The 19,598-nt window shown below is 41.0% G+C and overlaps 1 protein-coding gene across 1 annotated transcript in view; it reads right to left on the bottom strand.

The window, feature by feature from the left end:
• Nucleotides 1-19,598, bottom strand: part of DNAI1 (dynein axonemal intermediate chain 1) — a 136,253-nt gene that overhangs the window by 103,676 nt on the left and 12,979 nt on the right. The window contains exons 3-10 of the mRNA XM_033085913.2: nucleotides 18,262-18,348; nucleotides 17,278-17,358; nucleotides 15,371-15,497; nucleotides 13,106-13,218; nucleotides 12,143-12,310; nucleotides 9,621-9,680; nucleotides 7,245-7,379; nucleotides 750-837 (exon numbers count right to left, since the gene is read on the bottom strand). Of these exons, the coding sequence (XP_032941804.1) occupies nucleotides 750-837; nucleotides 7,245-7,379; nucleotides 9,621-9,680; nucleotides 12,143-12,310; nucleotides 13,106-13,218; nucleotides 15,371-15,497; nucleotides 17,278-17,358; nucleotides 18,262-18,348 (859 nt within the window). The remainder of the gene's footprint in view (nucleotides 1-749; nucleotides 838-7,244; nucleotides 7,380-9,620; nucleotides 9,681-12,142; nucleotides 12,311-13,105; nucleotides 13,219-15,370; nucleotides 15,498-17,277; nucleotides 17,359-18,261; nucleotides 18,349-19,598) is intronic.

Below are 19,598 nucleotides of genomic sequence, written 5' to 3'. Positions count from 1 at the left end.
AAAAAAAACCCACAACCAAAAAAACCCCAAAAAAAACCACCAAAAAAAAACCAAACAAAAAAAAGGGAAAGGTCTCAGTATATAAACCAGAAAAAATCAGCACAGTTCAGTATCAGGGAAGCTGATTATCCTCACAGCCTCTGCACAACCCTATTTTTAGTGTAAAATCTGTCTCAGCTTTTAAACCCTAACTCGAACCAGCAAAATAACCCTTCAAATGCATTTTATTGAGTCCTCACACACATAGGAAAAATACAAATCAAACTGAAGACAAAGCATTAACAAGAAAATAGAAGCCCAGAGCAAGGTGTGACCTCAGGCACTCCCAAAGCTTCAGGGCCCTTCAGGAGGAAGCTGAGCAGAGACAAAATGACTCTTGCAAAATTACATCAAGACTGAGTACATTGCCGCGGTTGGTATGTGAGCAAGGATTATCAGCTCTGCTCTGGCCACTGTCACCAGCACCTGTATCCAGGAGTGAAGTACCTGCTGAGGGAAGGAAGTGCTACAGGAAGGGCAGTGCTGTTCCCAGCCAGCTCAGAGCAGGGCTAATGTGGCATGCTTTTTGCATGCTTATGGTCTGATGCACTATTTGCCTTGTGTGAGTCAGCAGGTTCCTAGACCTGCTCATTTTACTTCTGTTTCTCTATTCTCTTCTGTTCTGTCCTGTCCCTGCTGTGGCTGCAGGTACTTACCTACAGGACTGACACTTTGGACTTGAGTTAAAAGCAGCTCTCAGTGGACCATACCTTGTGCAATGTCATCAAATGTGTTCAGGTTCACCATCCGTTCTGCTATTTTAGCAGCCTTTGCGACCTTGCTTAGAGAATCAGTGTGCTGAAAAGAAAGGAAGAGAAAATTCCTGTGTGTTTACAAGTGCCTCAGACCTCATGTGACTGAAAAACTTGAGTCCTTTGATCTTGAATACAGATTAATTTGAAATGTGTCATACCAGCACCTACAGATACAGGCATTTGAAAAAAGTAATTGCTTTATTATAAATTTAGGAAGATGCCATCCACTGATGAGCTGCAGTAACTTCAGTGTTTGTTCCTGACTCAGCTCAACACAGGTACTTACCCATAAATGTAGATCAGTCTTGTCTTTCAATGTAACTCCTGACAGGATGACCTAAAAGGATGCACATGATTCCTACCCCAACTCCCTGCACAACAGTTCATCAGATTTGATGATGAAATCAGAGGGGTTTGACCAAGCATGAACACTCTCATCTCTACCTTGAGAGCTCTATATTAAGTAAACATCACAGGATTTAGGAGTCCTTCAGTCAATCACTGGGTAATCCAACCTGATCCATTCACATCCATGGACAAGTGAAGAAAAGAGAGCCCAGCAGGGGCTGTTTGTCTGTCAGCAGATGGCTGGTTCATTGCTTATCCCACACAGCCCTGTAGCTGATCACATATCTTATGGTGAGCTCCATTCTCAAGTATTTTTTGTGAGTGTGCTCCCTACACTCCGTGTGTGTATGTGTGACCATTAGTGAAATCCAAACTGGACTAACTAGAAGAAGGACAAGAAGCCTGGGTGCAAGCAGTGGGAAGGACAAAGCTTGAAAGTCCACAGACCATGCTTCTTGTCCTTCTTCATCAGTTCTGTGCTTCATGTCAGAAGGCCAAGGCATATACAAAGTGCTCTGAGAGCTTGCTGCTCCGAGTACCTGAATCCCCATCCACTACTGCCCCAAAGCCCCTTTAATCTTCAAACCCATGCTATGAAGGGATGACTGCCAGCACAGTAAGATTTCCTTCATAGTGACAGCACTGGAAAAAAAACATGCCATCCTTGAAACAGCTCAGAGAGTGCCCTGAGTATGAGAAGAAAAAGTTAAATGGGTTTACAAAACTACACCACACTGTCACAGTCAGAACTAGGAATATGGCTTCTGCTTCTTCCCTGGGCTCTGCAGAGACTCAAGGGAGATTGAGTCTTATTCAAAGAGCATGAAATCAATAGGGCTTCATAGAGATGAGAGAACAAGAGAAAAAATTATATAAGCTATTACATTTTATATAAATTCATGGTTTGCATACACCTCCAGTAATGTGTGCAGTCCTCTTTTCCCATCCTAGAAAAAATTAAGTAGAACTTGAAACCAAGTTCAGAGAAAGTCAGTAGACCAAGGCAGGGGATTCTGCCCCTCTGCTCTGCTCCGCTGAGACCCACTTGGAGCACTGCATCCAGCTCTGGGATCCCAGCACAGGAGGGACAGGGACTTGCTGGAGTGAGCCCAGAGGAGGCCATGAGTATGATCAAGAGGCAGAGCCCCTCTCCTATGGAGACAGGCTGAGCGAATTGGGGTTGCTCAGCCTGGGGAAGAGAAGGCTCTGGGGAGACCTTAAAGCACTTTTCAGTGCCTAAAGGGAACCTACACAAAATATACGGAGGGACTATTTATCAGGAAGTACAGTGACAGGATGAAGAACACATGTTTTAAAATGAAAGAGGGTAGATTTTGATTAAATATTAGAAAAAAATCTTTACTGTGAGGGTAGTGACACTGGCACAGGTTGTCCAGAGAAGTTGTGGACACCCCATCCCTGGAAGTGTTCCAGGCCAGGTTGGATGGGGCTCTGAGCAACCTGGTCTAGTGGAAGGTATCCCTGCCCAGGGTACAGTGGTTGGAATGAGATGATTTCTAAGGTCCCTTCCAACTCAAACTATTCTATGAATTTATAACACTATGATTCCACAAATTCTGTTTTTGGAGGGTGTCAGTGGAAACCAGGCTATAAATTAAAAAGAAATAAAACAAAAAACAACCTTGTAAATACAGAAACAATGTATTATTCAACTGATTTTGTTTTTCCTGCAAAGCAGGAAACTCTCCAGATGAATCAAAAAGTTTTAAGTCAGCTTTTCTGTCAGGTAGCTATGCTGTTAACAACACATCCATGACTACCTTTTTGACATTATAAGTGGATGAGGGTAAGTTATTTTCTCTTTGTATCCTGTCCTGTCTCAGATTTATTCCGTATGCTGCTGAAATAAATCTTCAGAGGAAGTGCTAAGCCTAATTTTTCCTTTAAAAAAAAAATCTGTTTGAAACACACTTTTCCACCTTAGGCCAATTCTGACCTGGCTAGACAAATGCAAGGAGAGCTCGTCGGGTAACACATTTGTTTTGTCTATTTCTGTGCATAAGTTATTTTTAGAACAGCAATAACGTTAATTGAATCATAGGTAAGATGGATAATGGGCTAATACTTTGGAAAAAATGTCTTGTTCTTGCTCTGTAATTCCTTATCACTAATTGCCTCAAACTTGCCTCTCAGCAGCTGGCCAGTTGCAGTGTGTGATTCCCATAAACTGAAGCATGAAAAAAAAAGCTTCGACTGCTGTGTAACTGCATATCCAGGAGAGAAACCCACCCTAAAATCAGTGGATTAACTGCTCATACCTCTAGCAATATACATACTGTGACTAGAAGAGCCCCTGGTTTGCAAAGAGAGAAACACAGTACAGGGCTATTGTCATTTGCTGCCCAGCCAACACCTGAATGCAAACACCTACTGTAAATCCCCAATAAAGTCCCCCAGCTCAAGTCATGTCAAGCAGTTATTACATTCCATAACTGTACTCATCTGTTCATTTTCACTCTTTGCTTTTAATTCTGAGAAACTGCAAACAGAAAATTGAAGGCAGAGGAATCAGTAACAACTCATGCACTCCTTGGGATGACCAAGAACTGGTGAACAATAATGTGAAAGTTAATTGCATTCTAAAGTCACCTGTTACACAAAAAATAATACCCATCATCCAAGAGCTTCCAAATGATATTTGTGGTTGTCTCACTAGGCACATCTCAGACAGGGATAATGCTACTGTGACATAACAAGCGAGACAGAACCTCACATGATCGATAAATTCATATTTTTCTGTTAAATATAAATTTTGTTTGGACTTCTTAGGAAAAAGATCAATAACCTCTGTTTCAGAGATTAGAATTGTTCCACTGCAGAAAGTTCCTGTTTTAATTTCCTATTCTAATTAATTAAATTCAATTTATATTTTAATTTTTATATTCCTAATTGGTTGACATCATCTGTATTTCTGTTGACACTATCCTCTTCCTCAGTAATTCTCTCTCTCTGTTACCCAAATCAGAGTCCCTACCTACCTTTGCTTTAACAGATAAACATGCTATGATTTTTTGGTGTTGTATATTCAAACTTTCTATTTCTTATGATATTTTCCAGGTTTGCCATCAATCATCTTTGAAAAGCAGTGATCATAATCACATATCCCTGTTCTACTCCTGAAAAGGTATCAGGCAACCTTACAGAACATAAACATCTTCTATTCATCACAGGGTAAATTCCAGCGATGGACTTCTCTCTCATAGCCACATCACAACCCACCAACTAATATGGAGTTGTTGAAGAAACACACTCATGTTTCTCCCTGTCATTAAAGACGGTATGCCTGCTCCTTACCAAAGATTCTTTTGATACTCCAAAATGAAGTCTTGCACTCCACCAGTCCCTCTCAAGCTGTAATAACAACAACTTTTCTGGTATATCTAATAATTGCCTAATAGTACTATAGCAATAGTTTACAGAATTACAGCTAGATTACCTTTCCTCTACTTTCCTTGTTCAAGAAAAATACAACTTGCTTTTCATTAAAGAAAGAGATTAGTTTATTTGGACACAGCTTACCTTTGGTAAATATGTGCTATTTCATATTTAATCCTTGCTCTGTACTTTTTTCCACCTTATTAATTCTGTTGCCTCGTGTTGGTAATGGTCAGGCTGATGGTACCATTTTTACCTCTCTTGCATACTTGCCCTTGTCATGGTTCAGTCCCATTGCTTCACCCTTCTTTGCATAGATTCATTCAAAATCCTTAATGACCTGTGACTTCATGCCTTGCCATCTCAGGTTGAGAGGAGCAAGTCTGCATCAATTATATTAAGCTCTTTGCATTTTGCTTCTTCCTCAGATACTGTCATTTATAAGTTCATTCAAGAACACAAGCAGGATTATGGATAATGCACATCTCTGGGTCAGGAGTGTGGAATCACAGAATCAGCTGAGCTGAAAAAGACCTTTAAGATCATTGAGTATCCTCCCTGTAATCAGAGCCATAAACAGATGGAACAGGAACAGAATGAGCAGGACAGGCAGATACAACATTTCTGCCTAGTTATCTCTACTTCCAGATATTTTCAGCTCAGAAAATTTCATATCATTCCACTTTGGTATTCTGTGTTATCCATGGTCTGTGTACTGCCTCGACTAAATACTGAGAAAAAGTTTCAAAGGTTGTATCACTGCTATTAGATGTAGCACACCCTTTCCCCTCTAGATCCACTTAAGTGAGAGGCACTTGGAGAGATTTCTAGGAGCTCCTCATCACAGTCTCCAGTCAAATACTTTCTATTACTATAACTTTTATTCCCTCATACATCTTCTTTATAAAATTCTCACCCTTCCTTCTCTTGAAATCCATGGTTCTCCTCTTTCCTTTCCTGCTGGCTGCCTCTATCTTCTGCTTTGCTAAAGCATGTCTTTCTTCCTCTTCCTAATTCTTCAGTGCAATGCATAGCTTCATTTTACTTCTTTTCCCCTAGTGAGAAGCTTCTGTCAAAAACTGTCAAGGTTCTCCTCTCCTCTCCTCTCCTCTCCTCTCCTCTCCTCTCCTCTCCTCTCCTCTCCTCTCCTCTCCTCTCCTCTCCTCTCCTCTCCTCTCCTCTCCTCTCCTCTCCTCTCCTCTCCTCTCCTCTCCTCTCCTCTCCTCTCCTCTCCTCTCCTCTCCTCTCCTCTCCGCCACATTCTTTCATGGATCACATCCTTTCCCTCTTTCTCTCCCAGTTATGTGGTCCTTTGACTTCTTATTCAGTACAGTACTGTTTACTCTCTCTTTTCATTCACTACATTTTCAAACCCTAATCTAACTCCTACCGTCATCTCCAGCTGTGGCTCTAGCTCTTGGATCTTTCATCATCTCCTACCAGAGCAACAGCTTCCATGAGAAATCCACCTGTGGTAAATAGCCATTCATTTTATCTTCTTTCCCTTGGGTTAAATCTGGCGCTATCTCACCAGCTATCACAGGTTTTCTTGCTAAAACCTAGCCTGACTAAAACAGTGGTGGAAATTACTTACGGCTTCTAGCCACTACAGCTTGATCCAGATAGGCCATGTCTCCTGCTTGATGATCCACAGTTCCCTTCAGCAATGGCCAAGCACAGTTTGGCCTTAAAAAGTGCTCAACTGGAAAAGCTCTGTTTCAATCAGTGTGGTGTAACATATGTAACATGTGAGTTAGCAGCTCCACAAAGCCTACTTCTCCTTCAAACTTTAATTTCCATATACCTACATCTGAACAGACATAATGACTGTTATAAGTCTGATTTGAGTCTTGAGGTACTTCAGGTTGCATTTTTCCAGTTAATGAGTGAAGAACTCATAACGATTTTCATGCACTTCAGGTTGGTAGACTAGCCTCACAGAGGATATAAGTTTGGGACACTGGCTCTGCATAAAGAAGCTTTTCCTTTCACTTATTCAGTACATTTATTTTTGGGCTTCCCTCTAAGCATTCTGGAAAGTGTTAAGTATGAAAAGCAAAACACTAAAGGGACAGATATAATGAATGATGGTTGTCAGTGGAGTGCACAGTAGGTGTTTTACAATATGGTTTCATTGGTAGCATATTTACTTTATTTTCATCATCAGTTTTTAGTAGTCCACCTGCGGTAAGCCTGTAACTGTAATGTTTACTTGAGGTTTAATTCTCTGAAACATATTCAGGTGAAAGGTTTACTAGCTTGCAAAAGGACTGTGAATGTCCATTGCAACAATCCTTAATTTCAGTGCCTTTCAGATTGAAAGAGTGTATGTAAAACCATTATCACTTACAATTCTTTGAAAAATCACAGGGTGTTTCTACCTATTTAGTTATTTTATCCCTCACATAATAATCAAATACGAGACACAAACCCAGTGCGCAAAACCAAAAGATGTATATCTCACTTGGAAATCAGGTTTGAAAATAATATTATGAAAATCAAAATCCTGTTTATACAGCACAACAAAAATCCTGTTTTGGGAATACAATTTCTAGAAAAAACTAACTTTTGCATTTCCTAAAAATGTTATTTGCCCACTAAAACAACAAGCTACACAGACAGCACGACTTATTTTCACCTAACTTGTTCTACAGATGCACCCACCACCACTTCGAACAGCCTTTTCCCCCACATTATGAAACATACCGGTGGCTCCACATAGGACAACTTTCTTCCAGTTTTCATTTCTTCTTTCTTTCCTGCCACAGGTTTTGCTTTTTCTTTCTCTTTTGCCTTTTCTATTCTCTCAAGTTCCTCCATATAGGCATCATAGATACACCACTGAGAGACAGACAAAGGCAGGATTTATCAGGACCTGATCATATTCCTGAGAACAGCCATCTACACCATCACAAAAACATGATAGTTATCACAACAGTACCACTCCTGCTGGAATTAGCTCAGCTAATTAGCTGAGCTATCTGTCTTCTTGCACAAAAAGTGAAGAGTTGAGGTCCAGGACTTTTCAAGCTTGATGGGACAAATCTTATTTTAAGAACACATTACTACATTATTAACAATTTCTTTCCTCCAACACTCTACTTGCTGCTTTGACTCTGTCTACCTTAATTTTTGTGGGACTTTGTGTTTGGCTAATTTACCAGTGTTTAATAGGAAACATGCATTAAACATTTGCCTTATGACATTTCTCATGTGGTGTTGGAAAACTAAATTGTAGTTGCTTAACACAATTTAAATTTGGACTCCAACTCTGCAGCATATGATCAAATGGAAACTGAGAACAGTTTTACATCTTCTGCTATGCCACATACCACACGTCTTACTTGAGTAGATCCAAAAGTAATTTCTCTTAAGAATTATTCATTAGTATTGAAATCCTAGTATTTTACCTAAAGGAGGTATATTTCTTTCAGGACAAAACAAAAGCAATCTCACACATTAGCTTAGGATAGGGAGTATGATTCAAACACAGAATATAGACTAGAACATTGGAATAAAGGCAGCAGAACTCTTTAGGGAAAAAAAAAATGCATTGTGCTGTAAATTTGCAGGCAGAAATTAGATGGAAAGATGCTCCAAATATCAGAGAAAGGACAAAGAAGATGAGACAAGTATGAGAAGGAGTAGAACAGAAAAGTTTGGAATGTGAAATAGTGAGCATAAAGGAAAAAAACAGCTGAGGAGAAAAAAGAGTTTATATTAAAACTCTATTTTAGACCCATTGAAAATTTTAACAATATAAAAAGAACTCAATGCAAAACTTTTCCTCTTAGTTTCCAAACATTTAATGCAAAATTTTAGTCAGGGGTTAATTATCTTAAAGCCCTCTGTTCTAAGTCTCAGGACAACTCACTGTCAGAAAAAAAAATTGAAGAAAACTCCAGCTAGAGGGAGGGAAGATCTCCGGCCAAATACTCTGTAATTTCAGGTTCAGGAATAAAATAGATTACAGTTTTTAAACTGACAGAGATACTTTCAGTTCTCTTATTTTCCTGTAACAGCATTTTTTAAGTTGCTACCATTATGCGTCTTCTGCTTGTTCCTCTGCTCACTGGTAACAAAATGATGTTTTCAATACCAGAAACAAGGTTTATATCTGTGACAAACACAATTACATTTTGAAACTATCTGATACTTAATCAGCAGAATTAGTTGGATTCCCTTTTCCCTGAAAGCTGTAACATACTTCTTGTGTGAAATTTCATCCACAAAAAATTTTTTTTCGCTTTTTTAATGGATGCAGAAAATGCTACAGAGCATTTAATCATGAATAGATAGGTACATCTCTTCTACATAAAACAGAGTTAAGTCTCTTGCAACAGGTCTTTTACATTCCTTACGCTGTAGTTCTCATTTGGTTCAGCTTTGGGCTTCAGAAACCTGCTTCTGGCATACAGCTAAACTTAGTAAAAATAAAAATCCAAGTGCTGCATATGCCAAATTCTTAACAGTACTGCAAGAGAGAGTATGTTTCTAGAGAAGCCGGTACCCTGCAAGCTGCAGCCCAACTCTTGCTGAATCCAAAACTAGTCTCACCCTGTGGTTCCCCATTTCCACTCACTTTAGACCCTCTAAAGCAGTCATACCAATGTGGCTGGCACAAAAATAAATCAGTGAAAACCATCTAAAATGAGACACTTAACCTTAGAAACATAACCCATGAGCAAGTTCACCCATTCAGGCAGAAAGAGGGTCATACTAGTTTGTTGTCAGATTCAAATCAGAGATCAAAGCCACAGTAAAAGAATTCATTCCACTGCAAGGAATGCAAACACAATAATTTGGTATTAACTCTCTCACACCTCAATTTCGAAAACATATTCTAAAATAACTTTAAAATTAAAAAGGAGATAGCTACAGATAGATATAGATATAGTTATAGATGAGATAGATATATAGACATAGATACAGATATAGATGATTAGATATAGATATAGATATAGATATAGATATAGATATAGATATAGATATAGATATAGATATAGATATAGATATAGATATAGATATAGATATAGATAGATATAGATACACATATAGATATACATAGAGGTATACATATACCTGGTTAACATTGGCTGAGAAAGTTTCAAAAGGTGCAGGGTCAGTTTGCAATCCTTTTTCCTGAAAAAAAGAAAAAGTATGAAGAAGCATAATCTCAGCATTGAAGCCCTCTGCAGTGCCATAGTTTAGTTGTGGAAACAGTCTGCATGAAAACAGTCTGCAGAAATACCTTTGTTATTGTACTTTGTTACTGGTGCTGCTGAGCAGTGATAGAACACAGTAACACGGCATTCTCTTGCACAGAGCAAGAAGAAGAGTAATTTATTCAAGGAAGTCATGGCTTTAAATAAGACATTGTGCAAAACAAAGCAGAAAAGATTCATTGGTCAGAGAAGCAACACCTCTTTAAAAACATGCCTCTGTGAAAAATATCATGTCCTCAGCAGGTGTTTATCTATGCTATTGAATTCTCTGAAACATTTCTCCTGGGAAAGAATCACAGCTAAAGCTTCTCTGAAGAAACTTTCTCCTGGAAAAGAATCAGAGCTGATCACAGCCTGGGAAAAATCCTGGCTGAATTTTTCCCAGGCCTCTGACAGTGCTCACATACCTTGATATCCAAATGATTCCTAGGGCACTGCACAACACTATTGGTTATCGTGCAACTACGAAAAGATTTTGTTGCAGACCAAAAGAATGTTCACAAGACCTTCTGATTTTTTTCCCCGCATACTTCAAATATTTCAGTAGGTAATTTTGAAGGAGTTCAAATGGTTTTTAAACCTCCACCATTTGAAATGTACTGGTAGCAGTTACGGTATCAGTTATGACATCCTACCAAATTTGAAAAGTTTTGTCCTATATATTAAAAAGCCAGTTGGATACAACAGTCAGAACAAAAGCTTTGAACAGAATGAAACTTATACACAATTCATCTGATGCTACTGAAATGATATTTTTATCATCCTTACATCAACATTCTCAAAATAAATACATTTCTGTGAAACATCCCTTTAAAAGAACAGCACCTTCTTTCAAAAACCTGTTGTGTCAGAACATTTTTAAGAAGCTGCCTATAGCATTTCCCTGACCTCTGAAGACATCTCAGAGATGGAAACTGAGCATCCTGTACAGCACATAGCAGAACTGTGTAGCTATTCAAGGTCTATATTCTGCTTCCAAAGGCAGAATCATACAGAGACACACAAGCTTCTCCCAGCAAAATCATTGGAAAGAAGAGAATATGCAGATCTAGGAACAAAGAAGTAAGAAATTCCATGGCCTCCACTGGGATTTTCAAATTATGCAGAATCTCAGCTCAAACTTCATAGCAAGCACCCCTCTGCTGGACAAACTCTACTCAGATCTTCTGTCTCCAGTAGCACAATATCTCTCATGTATCCCTCTGAGTCCATCATATGTAAAGACATCTAACCCTAGGTGTAATGGCTGGAAGACAACAGACAGGCCCTTTGCGGAAATAATACACTCCAATTGTAGCAAGGAAAACATAATAATTTTTTCTCTGAAACTGGTATCCCTGATGTATGAAACTGCTTTTTGAGCACTCCATCAGGAGCCTACATCATCAGGATTGCCCAGTCAGAAGGCTCCATGAAAACATGTTCACAGGGAATGGCTGTAGGTTCAGCAAAAAGCTTAGGGAAGGAACATAAAGGTTTGGGTCTGTACTTATTGGAAAGTGCATGCAGAGTGGGAGGGAGATATACCATGTACAAGAAGTACAGATTTATCACACTTACGTAAGTTTGTTACTCTCGTACCCGTGCTTAATGCAAGAACAAACACATTTGTCCTATAGGGCACTTATACTTCTGCTCCATTATAAGAATTGAAGTACAAGATCATAAAAGTACACAGTGACAAACAGAAATTGCTTTCAGACATTCCAAGTACTCAGCTGCTACCCTAACGTTGCTCCGTATTTTTCCAGATGAGAAAATAAACATGCAAAATATCATATCCAAGTAAAAGCTTAAGGATTTACAGTAGCATCAAAACTTTTTGTAGTCTGTCCAAGAATTTGTGAAGCAAGAAATTTTCTGTTGTGGATAGTCTCTCTGAACAGTGGTTGAGAGACAAAGGACACAGGGATAATATCAGGCTGGTTAAAGTATGAGCAAGGGCAGGGTGCCTTTGCGGGGACTGAAGAGGAACAATAACAAGGGAGTATAACAGCATGTTATGGGAAAAGTACACGAAGAGAAACAGCTTAACTGCAAGGTTTTCTACATGCGTCAAAGGGCTGATAAATACCTGTACCAATCATGAGCTATGGTTTTGCAATATGCATGAGCTTGATTATCTACTGTATAAAAAGACAACAGCATTATAATAAAGTTGAGACTTGTTGATCATGATAGCTTGAGACTCGTCTCCCGCGTCGTCCTGCAACATTCTGTCACTATTTTCATCATGCCAAATGTTTTAAAATAGTACAACCAGTATACCTTTTTCACTAATAGTATCGACCGATTATAGGATATGACACAAATACAGGTGATCTACACGCCCTCCCAAGGGAAAAATCTTCCAAGTCACTGAAGGAAACAGTAACATACCCGCAGAGGATACTTGTATGTAGTTGAACCTCTCTCAATGAAGTTGAACTGGTTTGCAAGCTTCTTCTCTGGCTTTTTTGGGGGAGGAGGCTCTTCTGCCTCTGCTGCCTCAGCTGCTTCTGCCCCTGCTGCCTCAGCTGCTTCTGCCCTCCCTCCCTCTTCTGCAGCCTGCAAGAAAATACAGCAGTGACTCCACCCTGAGAGAACCAATTGTCTCTTTCCTTCTTCTCAGACTGCTGGATTTTTGCTGTCTAGGGAAGGACACTGGAACTGAAGACTCAATATTTAAGATACAAATTAGGAGACTTCCAGCACTCAGATCAAGGAGATGCTGAAATGGTATCTGAATGGGAATACAGACACTCAGGAACTGAAATTGCTTTAAAACAAAATCTGACATGAGAGAGATAATATAGCACAGTTGCCTTTTGTAAAATGGACTCATGGACCAGATTTTGTTAAGAGTCCCATTACCCTGTATTTTCATTTCCTCGCTAGACAACGAGTTTCACCTGCAACTCTGACACTCTGTGTGTTCTGACACTGTGTGGATAAGAACAGACTTCTCCCAGGCTACTCCCTTCCTATCAGCCAACTGCCTTTAAATTGGGCCACTGCTACTTTCATTCAGTTACGCCTGCTGCTTTCACCCCTCCGGATTTTGTTTTTCACCAAGGGACATACTGCCCCAGAAAATTCCAGATCCCAGGAAATTACACTTTATTTTGATATAATATCTGCATGAAGACAGATCTGGGTATGATCCCCCTACTCAGCTTCTACATCTGAAAAATGGCAGCAGGACCACAGCTGCCCAGCAGAATCTGCATGTTCTCACCTACAGCACTAACATCTCAGACATAAAAGAATCAAACACAGAAGCAAACCCATTTTATAGTAATGTAATTAAAAGCTAATACTAAAAATAAAATGGACAGCTCTTAGCTCACAACAGAGAATTACCTCAGCTTCTTCTGTGGGTTCTTCATCTTTAGTCTCTGCCTCTTCAGTTGCCTCTGCAGAAGCCTCCACAGGAGGCTCCACAGGAGCCTCTTCCTCCTCAACAGGAGCCTGTTCTGATGACAGAAAGGATATAAGAATGAGCCCAGAATAACACGATGTCTTATCCAATATTCCACAGATCCTCTGTCTTCTGGAGCATTGATATACATATGTATTCTTTCCTAATGCTGTATCATTAGACAACACAGTAACAAATCCCCACTTTGGAGAACAATTGTTTGCTCAAAGCCACAAAAAGTGACAACGGTATTTTTAGAATTCATCTGCAGTACTTAACATAGTTGTTTTTATTTATACGGATAAAAATTAATACGCTAGTCTTGTTAGAGGATGATGGATGTCTACATTCCAGTCACAGCCTTGAGTGTGTTGCTATGCAAGCATTGAGCCCCTTGAAATGAATTTGATTTGGAATCTACGAAAAAGACTGCCAAAAATCCATGACTTCATGGCACTGAAGATGCCATTAAGCACTTTGCCCTACTTCAGGTCATCATGCATCATTTGTTAAGTGTAAAATAAAGGAGGAACTGACCCTCAGAAGCTCCAAATAAGAACTATTCTCAGGAGCTTGCTTACCCAGTATTATTACTGTGCCCTTCACTTACCATCTTGACAGAACATTCATTGGGACAGAAATTCCCCCTTCACAAACAGCAGAAATACAATAAAATCACTAGCCAGTACATCCTCTCCTACTGAAAATTCAAACCTAGAGCTCTTTATCAACAACAGAGCTTTCAGTCTCTGGTTAGTGTATCTTTTTGTCTGAACACCTAAGAATGTTGACAGTAGCTCAGATCAAAGGTCCAAGTAGTTCAGGGTTTGTATCTCACATTGTCTGAAAGTAGATGTCTTGGTAAGAATTCAAGAATTGATCGCCCATGTGCTAGTTTCCTGAACAATTGCCCAGATTCCAAACATTTCTGCTTTAATGCTTTAAATCATATCTGAAAGCTTCAAAACAAGTAGTTTAGACATGTAAGTCCAACTAATGGTAGCAAAAGACATTTAAAAGACACTAAATACAGTAGTTTCACGAATACAAGCCGCACGGAATATAAGCCGCACTTCCGGTGCCTCGACAATGTTGCTGTCTTTGTCAATAAAAAAGCCGCACCCCGAATATTAGCCGCACTTTCATTCGTAGCAAGAATCCGTGCGCAGCTTTCACAAATTGGCCAATTAGTAACAGGATCACGGCATAGCGGGGTTTACTGGCCCGGGGCGGGGCCAGGCAGGCTCGGCCCGCTCATGGTTGCCGATGGGGCCGGGTGGCCCAGCTCAGCGCCACGGCTCGGTGGGGCCAGCCGGGTGGTACTGCCGCCGCTGCCGGGCTCGCTGGCCCCCCTCTCCCGTCAGCACCACCCCGCTGCCGCGTTTGCTCGCCCTGCCGGCGGGGCGGCCGCCACTGCCAGACTTGCTGGCCGGCCCGCACCGCGTTTGCTCACCCTGCCGGCGGGGTGGCTGCTGCTGCCGCCGCCAGGCTCGCCAGCCGCCCCCTCCCGTCTGCACCGCCGCCACGTTTGCTCGCCCTGGCCGGCACTGCAGGCCCCCACACCGCCGGGCTCCCCCACGCTGCTGGCCCCGATTCTGCTGGGCTTCCCCCGCTGCCAGGCAGCCCCACCCGCCGGCCTTCCTGCTTCTGCCATGCTCCCCTGCACTGCTAGCCCCAGTTCTCCCGGGCTCCCCCGCCCTGCTAGCCTGGGCTCTGCCGCCCTCCCTGCCCCGCCCTGCTGGCTCAGGCTCTGCCGCCCACCCCCCGCACTGCTGGCCCGGCCTCTGCCAGGCTTTCCCACCTCAGCCGGGGCCGGCCAGGCTCCAGCTTGGCTTGGGGCTGCCGCGGGCTCTCACTTCCATGTTGGCAGCTTTTAGAATATTGTTCATATATTAGCCGCCCCCGAATATTGGCCACACTTCCGGGTTTCCACCAAAATTTTGGTCAAATTGGTGCGGCTTGTATTCGTGAAATTACTGTAACTTTGAAAATTTCAGTGTTAGTGTTCAAACAACTCAAAAAACATACACCATTTTCTAGACTGCAGCAAACATCTGGCTGAATATTTTTCTAATTTGGATTGCCAACAAGAATGCAAACCAAAGTAGGATCTACTTAATTCTACGCAGCATGATCATTCCATTGTGTTGAATAAGAGGAACCAGTGCCTATCTGAAAATTATTGTGATTTCAGACAATATAGCTACCTGCTTCAGTGCTTGATCTGATACTCTGGCGTCTGCCTTCATCTGAATCTTTGTGTATCAAATAACCATCCAAAGTTAAGTGAATAGCTGTTTGATCCATATCATCCACTAGCTTGTATGCTCGCTCCTAGAAAAGAAAAACCCAACAAGATCACAGAATCACAGAATCATAGAATCCTGGAATGGTTTAGGCTAGAAAGAATCTTAAACGTCTTCTTGTAACCTCCCTGCCCTGTACAGGGACACCTTTCCCTAGCCTAAAGGTTGCTTAAAGCCCCATCCAACTTGGCTTGGAATACTCCCAGGGTTGCAGAATCCTTAATTTTTCTGGGCAACCTGCTCCAGTGCCTCACCATCTTCTCGGTACAGAACAGCTCAATCTGTATAATTCAGTTTGAGCTGCACCTAAAAGCAATTGGAAGCCACCAAAGAACATGATGCTTCAATAGTTTCCTCCTACATATTTGATTGCTTACTGTCAATCACAGCATAGCACTGAACCCACTTCAGTCACTGTGAAGAATCTGAAGATATGGATTACCGATCACCTGTCTATATACCATAAATATGGAAAACTTCAGCTCCAAATAGAAGACAAGCACTTTTTTTGAATCCACAAGACTGATTTCCTTCCTGTGGAATTGTGTAATGGTTGGTGAAACAAGTAAAGTAGCACAGAGGTGATGCAAACATAGGAAAATTTTGCTTGGTTTTCTCTTCCTTTAGATGTCGGTTTTCCCAGGCATAATTTTCTTCACAATAGCTACTGTGGGGCTATATTTTGGATTTGTGCTGAAAACAGTGCTGATAACACAGGGATGTTTTGGTTATTGCTGAGCAGCACTTGCACAGAGTTCTGTTCCCCACCTCACCACTAACTCACCCATCTGACCACAAGGATATTCCATACCACATGGTGCCATGCTTAGCATATAAATCTGGAGAAAGAAGAATGCTGTGGGGAAGAAGAAGAATGGGAGGGATATTTGGAATGATTGGGTGTATCTTACCAAGTAACCATTAAGTGACATGGAGCACTGCTTTCCTAGGGATTGCTGAACATCTGCCTCAAGTGGTTAACAAATTTCTCATTTTGCTTTGCACAGATTTTGCTTTCCTTATTAAACTGTCTTCATCTCAACCCATAAATTTTCTCACTTCCACTCTGATTCTCTCCCCTGTCCTACCATGGGAGAGTAAGTGAATAGGTTTGTGGGGCTTAGTGGCCAGCTGGGATTAAACAAGGACACCCGCCTAAAGTTGGGAATAATTCAATGCCAGAGGCGGAGGAGCTGTCCCCATGTCCTTTCTTTCAGAGTGTATAATCCTTCCCAGGGAGGAGTGGAAGGCAAAGGCATCACTCCACCCATGTGATTGCCTGTGTTGCTGGCTGTATATGGTAGTGAGAGAAGGCTGCTCCAGGGTAACACAGTGTGTGCCCTGCACACATAAATGTGAATGCGACTCTTGGATATTTTCTGGCTGTCGGTTGCTCACTCCTACTCATCAGGAATAAAGCTTGTCAATGATTTCACAAAACACATTTCTGAGTTCTCCTGTATTTCTATCTTCACATGAGGATACTGAGGCATAATTCTTATAGACTGAGAAAAGCCTTGCCTTTTGTCCTTTAACCAGCACAGAATGGGAAAAATAACTACCTGAGATTAGCTGCTTTAATCACCTTCACTGACAGATCTTGTTCTGTAATTGTGATATCCTACTTCTGAATAAATGAATCAATGCTTTTAGACTTTTATGCTCTACAAATCCCTTTAAGAACCATTGGCAGTAAATATGCAATAAGATTTAGCCACATTAAAAGAAAATGCGGTTATAAACCAAATGAAAACAATGAATCAATTAATTGCAAAAAATTCTGGTTTTATGGGTCATGCCACACTTACTTTAAAGCTGAATCTGACAATATTCCGGGGAATATGGGGATTATCAGCTGTCAAGGTACGTGTAACTTCCACTTTTAATTCCTTTGGAATGGAAACAAAATAGTATTGCAAATAAAACTGCATTACTAATACAAAAATCACCATATTTATGCTCAGTTCTGTGATATACAGTTAATTGCAGATACCTCATGTGCAGGTGATACCACCACAAGAACAGTGCTTGAGGCCAACCTAGCTGAGAGGGGAATCCAGAACAGTCATCCTGCTTCCTACCTCAGTATTTCAAGGGGCTTGCTTGGTTTTAGTTCTTATCTAAGATATGGTAGCACTTGAAAAATGCTAGCTACTTTCTAAAGAGTGAGATAGTCAACTTGCATTTTAAAATTTACAAAAATAAACAATAAGATCAGTAGCAGTACTTTCAGGATCGACCACTGGGAACAAAAAAAAATAAAAATAGAGCTGTTAACTATTTTTACTGCCTAAGTCGGGGGATGTACATAAAGCTTCCCTGTCACAGATAGTTTAAGGACCAGGAACAATACTAGAGTTTCATAAGGCAGTGAGAAGAGAGAAACAACTGCAGTTGTAAGGGTGACCAATTGCAATGCTACTGAACCAATCTGGGAAGAAACACTAATAATATTGTAGGACACTTCTGTTTCCTGTGTACTGCACACAGGTGCCCGAAAAGCTTAGGGCTGGCTCTGGGTCTTCCTTAACTGAGTGAAGCCCCAGCCCCATTTTCCCTTTTGGATTAGCTCCAGGCAGTTACAGCATTTCAAGCCGAGAACTGGCTTCAAAGCACATTCTCCCTGTTTTCCTGTTGAAGCCATTTCAGCTGGTACTGCAGACACTATACTTCAGCAAGTACTGGAGTTTTACTTATGCAGAATTTCCTCCAAAACCAATGGGTAAGCTTCTGTTTATGGAGTTTTGTACACATCTCATGTACAACGACACGACAGGCATTGCTTTACTCACAGCTTCAGTTAGCCTCAGTTGATCTGGGGATCTGACTACAGCCCTTGCTGCCAAATCATCCTCTCCTGTTTCAGAGATATCTTCATCCTAGAACAGGAATAACAAGCTCAGTAATGCCACAAGACTGACAGTGTTGCTCCTTGCCAAAGGAGTACTTCTTGAGGCACAGAACAAAAAGATAAAAACAACATTCCCCCATCGATCTTTGCTTTGAGCAGAGCAGAACACCACAAATGGCAGGTCAAAATGTGAAGATTTTCAAATGGCTACACTTGCCAGCAAGAGTTCAGTGGGTTGGAGGAGCTGCAGTCGGAAGATAATTCCTGCCCTGCCACAAAATTGGATTAACTCCAATAACAAAACTTAAGTGATTCCACGTCAATCTCCATTTAAAAGTTGGCAATTCTGCTTCCCTTGCCACATAATACCCAAGAGTATTACAGGACTTAAGGACTACTCAAGGGCACAAGCCATGAACCTGCAATTACTCCTGATGTGTTATTCTACAAGCTACTCTTAGAATTTAGTTTGAAATGCAAAGCTGCAGGGATGTGGCTCCTGGAGAAATGTTAACCAATTCCTTGCAGAGACCAGTATGTCTCCATTCTCCCAACAACAGCCTGTTGCTCTCCCTAGCATTGGGAAGATGTCATGATATAAGGTCATTAAAAAGAAAATTAATCACTGCAGGAACGAATTTCAATTAATTGTCCTTAAAAAAAAAAACTGTCAGAACACAAAGCTGCTGATTAAAGTGCTTAACTGCTCCAGGCAAAATTTCTCCTCCAGTTCAAAATGTACAATAAGTTGATTTAAAATAAATCAATCATTCTTGTAAATACAGTTCTCTCAGGCCTGCTAACTTTACTCAGCCATAAACAAGCTGAGGATGAGTCCAAGGTGCAAGTACAGCTTATGGCTGAAGCTATAGAGGCAGGACCCAGCAATGTTTTGCTACCTGCAGAGCACCACAAAAGTAAAAAGCACAATGCTGTGTCAAAATGTGCAATGGCTGAAAGTAACAGAGAATTCTGCATATTCCACGAGCTCAGAGAAAGTTGCAGGCTGCAGCCTTATTTCTTTCCCCAAGGGAGCTGAAATGAGGCAAGCTGTAAGGAAGGTCAGGCGTTCTGATGCACAAGAGACAATGACTGCAGAAGAGCTGTTTGTGATTTAATGCTGCCCACATGAACATCTGCTTGTAAGGCATTTATCATACACAATTTGATGCCATTTAGTTGCCACTGGCTGCTTTCCCAGGCGAATCAGATATGAAGCACTGTGGTTTTAACATTATTATATATGATTCTCATTTAAAAGTAAATAACTTTCAATTT

This window comes from Catharus ustulatus, chromosome Z, assembly GCF_009819885.2.
Source record: "Catharus ustulatus isolate bCatUst1 chromosome Z, bCatUst1.pri.v2, whole genome shotgun sequence".
NCBI classification, from domain to species: Eukaryota; Metazoa; Chordata; class Aves; order Passeriformes; family Turdidae; genus Catharus; species Catharus ustulatus.
The sequence above is the reverse complement of the archived record's forward strand: the minus strand, read 5'-3'. Positions and strand labels throughout refer to the sequence as shown.